At 40.6% G+C, this 5413-nt stretch overlaps 1 protein-coding gene across 1 annotated transcript; it reads left to right on the top strand.

Moving 5' to 3' along the window:
- Window positions 1–589: 589 nt before the first annotated feature.
- On the top strand, window positions 590–1754 carry LOC133238292 (olfactory receptor 7A17-like). Its single transcript, XM_061401224.1, has one exon. The coding sequence runs from the start codon at window positions 741–743 to the stop codon at window positions 1752–1754; it is 1014 nt and encodes a 337-aa protein (XP_061257208.1). The 5' UTR covers window positions 590–740.
- Window positions 1755–5413: the final 3659 nt, after the last annotated feature.

Here is a 5413-nt window from a genome sequence, read left to right as displayed (position 1 = left end):
GTCTCAGTGGGCTAAAATCCAGATGTCTGCAGGACTGGGTTCCTTCTAGAGCCTCCAGAAAAGAATCCATTTACTTTCTTTTCTAAAATAGATCTATTTGACTATGCTGGGCTTAGTTGCTGCACATGGGAGCCCAGTCTTCCCTGTGCCGTGTGGGGTTTTTTAGTTTCAGCTTGTAAACCCTACAGTAGGAAATGGCAACCCACTCCAGTATTCTTGCCTGGAAAACTCCATAGACAGGGAGCCTGGAGGGCTACACTCCATGGGGTCACAAAAGAGTCAGGCACGATTGAGCATGCACACATGTGAACTCAGATGCGGCATGTGGTATCTAGTTACCTGACCAGGGATCAAAGCTGGGTCCCCTCCATTGGGAGTGTGGAGTCTTAACCACTAGGGAAGTCCTGATAAACTATTTTATTTGCCTCTATTCTTTCATTATTGTTGGATTGTAAGGGCTTTGTTTTTTTCAGCACCTTGTACTTATTGCCTAGATAGCGCCTGCATTGTGGTAGGCACTCAGGTACTCCTCAAGTGCGTGAAAGATATTCTCAGTAAAGCAGTAGAATGCATGACTTCTTGGGGAAAATGTTGAGATGTGACCAAAATTCCTAATCAGAGGTGAAATAGGAGATGCTCTAAAGAAGACAAACCCATACACAAAACATCAAAATTAATTTCTTGAAAGCAAATATATATTGTGACCTTGCAACCCAGCAACTACTGTTAGTTATGTGAAAATGAGTCATGTTATTGTCCTCTTCTCTGATAGTCCCCTTCACCACATGGAACCATGGAATCTTACAGGAGTTTCAGAATTTGTTCTTCTGGGGTTTTCAAAGGAAGAAGAATTACAGACACTCATATTTGTGATTTTCCTCTCCATGTACCTGATCACTGTGTTTGGAAATCTGCTCATCATCCTGGCCACCGTCTATGACTCCCACCTCCACACGCCCATGTACTTCTTCCTTTCCAACCTGTCCTTCGCAGACATCTGTTTTACCACCACTACTGTCCCCAAGATGCTGGTGAACATCCAGACACAGAGCAAAGTCATAACCTATGCAGGTTGCATCACCCAGATGTACTTTTTCCTATTCTTTTCAGGGTTGGACATCTATCTTTTGACTGTGATGGCCTATGACAGGTTTGTGGCCATCTGTCATCCCTTGCATTACATGGTTATCATGAACCCCCGACTCTGTGGACTGCTGCTTCTGGTGACCTGGATTATAAGTGTCTTGCATTCACTGTTACAAAGCCTAATGGTGTTGCGACTGTCCTTCTGCACAGATGTGGAAATCCCCCACTTTTTCTGTGAACTCAATCAGATGGTCCAACTTGCCTGCTGTGACACCTTTCTTAACAACATGGTGATGTATTTTGCAGCTGTGCTGCTGGCTGGCGGTCCCCTGGCTGCTATCCTTTTCTCATACTCGAAGATCGTTTCCTCCATACGTGGAATCTCATCAGCTCAGGGGAAGCAAGCAGCGTTTTCCACCTGCATGTCTCACCTCTCGGTTGTCTCTTTATTTTTTTGTACAAGCCTAGGAGTGTACCTTAGCTCAGCTGCTACCCACAGATCACACTCAAGTGCAAAAGCTTCAGTGATGTACGCCGTGGTCACGCCCATGCTAAACCCCTTCATCTACAGTCTGAGGAATAAAGACATAAAGGGGGCTCTGAAAAGATTCTTGGGGATGGCAGTTATAAAAGGGACAGTGGTCACAGGGCTGAAGAGTTGCCTATGATTTCGGGGCTTAAAGTCTCAGAGTCAGAAGTTATAATTCTTCAATCAGCCTGCGCAAGTAAAACTTACTCTTTCTATTTATTTCCCGAAAAATTTTTAACTACCAATTTTTCATTGAATCATGCAAGATCTTCGTTGCGGCTTGTGGGATCCAGTTCCCTGACCAAGGATCGAACCCTTGCCCTGGGAATGCGAAGTCTTAACCACTGGTCCACCAGGAAAGTACCTGGAATTTTTATTTTTTCAACTTCTGTGTACAGTTTAGTCATTTACTTGATTAGATGTTCTTCTCTCTCTGATATCTAACATATTTCTCTTCATTTTCTTTCTGTTTTCCCTAATTCATTCCCAACCATTGATTTTAAAAAAATGAGAAATTTTCATTTATCTCATGGAATTGCTTGGATTTCTTAAGAATAATTTCTTCTCAAATGACAAATAGTACCCCATGTAATATGTCTTTACTTTTAGTAGAATAAGAGTCATGAGTTTTGCCATTCCAATGGGAACAACCAAACGTGGCAACTTTGCTCTTTCTGTAATTTTATAGGAGAGGAAAATCTGAGACCAGTTTTTCACTTTTGGGTCCTTCATTCCTCCCTCTCTCTATTTGCTCAGCCATGTCTGACTCCTTGCAACCCTGTGGCTGTAGCTTGACAGGCTCCTCTGTCCATGGGATTCTCCAGGCAAGAATACTGGAGTGAGTTGCCATTTCCTTCTCCAGGGGATCTTCCTGACCCAGGGATCAAACCCTGTGTCTCCTGTATTGCAGGCAGACCCTTTACTGTCTGAGCCACCAGGGAAGCCCTCTCTATATAAAACTATCTTACCTGGTCTTCTTGATAATGTAGACTTAACCTACTAGGTTTTTTGTCATTGGTTTTTTTTTTTTTTTTTTGGTCATTGGTTTTTATTCTCTTTATTAAGATACTGTACTCTTTTCCAGGCTCTAGTCCACAGTGCCTACTATTGTCACTGAAATAACTGAACATCAAATACATTTATTCTAATGGCATCTACACTGAGACAGAAAGTAGAGTAACGTGGCCTTAGAGTCAGACATAACATTATGATGAAGCATATTTTAAATTATACTCTGTATTTCATGCATTAAGTTTCTTTTCAAGCTGTACATCTACTCACTGAACTATGGAATACCAACGTCAATGTGTAAGGGGATTTATTCATTGAGATGAAGAATGTTAGCAGATTTTATGTTTTCTCATTCAATTTCCTCACTGTTTCTGCTCGAAAACTTACAGTGATGCTACAAATATGACTTCTTCCATTGTTCTAAATAAAGTATCTCATTCATTTCCAGACTTTGTCATAAACAGTAACAGACAGTGAACGAACAATATCATCTATTATATATTTCTTATATAGAAAGGAATTTCTTCTATTTGTGTGATCAAGACTAACTTGTAAGAGAACATGAATACTGCTTAGTCATATGACTCAGGGTCAGCAGTTTTTCTTCACAAGCATGCATATTCTTGCAAACTCTTCTGGGAACCTGGAAAGAAATACCAAGGTAGTCATTTTTAATGTAGTTATCTGATAAAAACTTGAATAATAAAGTGATCAGAAATGTTGTCTTCAAATGTCAAAACGAAAGACAAAAATAAGAAGCAATAGGGCTCCCCTGGTGGTCTGCTGCTGCTGCTAAGTCATTTCAGTCGTGTCCGACTCTGTGAGACCCCATGGACTGCAGCCTACCAGGCTCCTCCGTCCGTGGATTTTCCAGGCAAGAGTACTGGAGTGGGGTGCCATCGCCTTCTCCGCCCCTGGTGGTCTAGTGGTTAAGAATCCACCTGCCAATGCAGGGGGTAGGGGTTCAATCCTGGGTGGGGTAGATCCCACATGCCATGGAGCAGCTAAGCCTGTGTGCCACAACTACTGAGCCAGTCCTCTAGAGCCTGGGCTCTGCAACAAGAGAAGCCACTGCAATGAGAAGCCGGCACACCACAACTAGAGGGTAGCCACTGCTCTCTGCACCTAGAGAAAGCCCGTGCACAGCAACGAAGACTCAGAGCAGCCAAAAATAAATAAAACTTTTTTAAAAAAGAAGAAGAAACAGCAGGTTATTACAATTACCCTTAACTAAGTTCACTTGGATTGTTGTATCTTTCACTATTGCTGCATAGCTAGCCATACAAAAATAAAATGGTTTAACACAATGTGTTTCATATTGAATGAGGTGATGGTGGGGAGGCGTTTTGAGGTCTAAGATGCTTCATGAGTTTGCAATTAGCTGCCAGGGTCTTCATTGTGTTTCTAGGCTCATTTATGAATCTGTGCATTGCTGTAGTGCTCTTCTGTCTCAGACCCAGTTACAGTCAGTCCATTCATTTTTATATTGGGGTTAATTTTGTCTACAAGAAAATGAGTTTTTAAAATGTGAATTGCCTTAATTTAATTCCATTGTACATATAGCCATAAATAGCACTTTCTTTTTTCCCAGTTAGAGGACATATATCATATACCTATTCAATGTGACTCAGCTACCTGTGATCAAGATCAGACAGTATGGTACTGGCACAAAAACAGAAATAAAGAACAATGGAACAAGATAGAAAGTCCAGAGATAAACCCATGCACCTGTGGTCACCTAATCTATGACAAAGGAGGCAAGAATATACAACAGAGAAAAGACAGTCTCTTCAATACACGGTGCTGGGAAAACTGGACAGCTCCATGTAAAAGAATGAAATTAGAACACTCCCTAATACCATACACAAAAGTAAACTAAAAATGGATTAAAGACCTAAGTGTAAGACAGGACACTGTAAGACTTTTAAAGGAAAACATAGAAAGAATACTGTTTGACATAAATCAGAGCCAGAGCTTTTTTGACCCAGCCTCCTAGAGTAATGAAAATAAAAACAAAAAGAAACAAATGGAACTTGATTAAACTTAAAGGCTTTTGCACACCAAAGCAAACCATACATAAGATGAAAAGAGAATCTTCAGAATGGGGGATATTTGCAAACAAAGCAACTGACAAGGAAGTAATCTTCAAAATATACAGATAGTTCATGCAGCTCAATATCAAAAAATAAGCAACCTAATAAAAAAATGGGCTGAAAACCTAAACAGACATTTCTCCAAGGAAAACATACAGATGGCCAAGAGGCACATTAAAAGATGCTTACCATCACTAATTATTGTTATAGAAATGCAAATCAAAACTACAGTGAGATATCTCTTCACACTGTCAGAATGGCCATCATCAAAAAATCTACAAACAACAAATGCTGGAGAGCATGTAGAGAAAAGGGAACCCTCTTGCACTGTTGATGGGAATGTAACAGCCACTATGGAGAATACTACAGAGGTTCCTTAAAAAACCAAGACTAGAACTATGATATGACCCAGCAATCCCACTACTGGGCATATACCTTGCTGCTGCTGCTGCTGCTATACCTTGAGAAAACCATAATTCAAAAAGGCACATGCACCCCAGTGTTCACTGAAGCACTATTTACAATAGCCAGGACATGCAAGCAACCTTAATGCCTATCAACAGAGGAATGGGTAAAGAAGATGTGGTACATATATACAAAGGAATATTACTCAGCCTGCTACAACAAAAATAGAAATGAGTTTTTTTTTTTTCCCTCCTGAAAAACAAGGAAAATAAAGAGAACAGTGAAGAGG

This window comes from Bos javanicus, chromosome 25 (genome assembly GCF_032452875.1).
Source record: "Bos javanicus breed banteng chromosome 25, ARS-OSU_banteng_1.0, whole genome shotgun sequence".
NCBI lineage: Eukaryota > Metazoa > Chordata > Mammalia > Artiodactyla > Bovidae > Bos > Bos javanicus.
This window is presented reverse-complemented; position numbering and strand designations above follow the sequence as displayed.

What these genes read in the sequence shown, in the direction of transcription:
- LOC133238292 (XM_061401224.1), top strand. Translation starts at nt 741, where the DNA reads ATGAGTCATGTTATTGTCCTCTTCTCTGATAGTCCCCTTCACCACATG.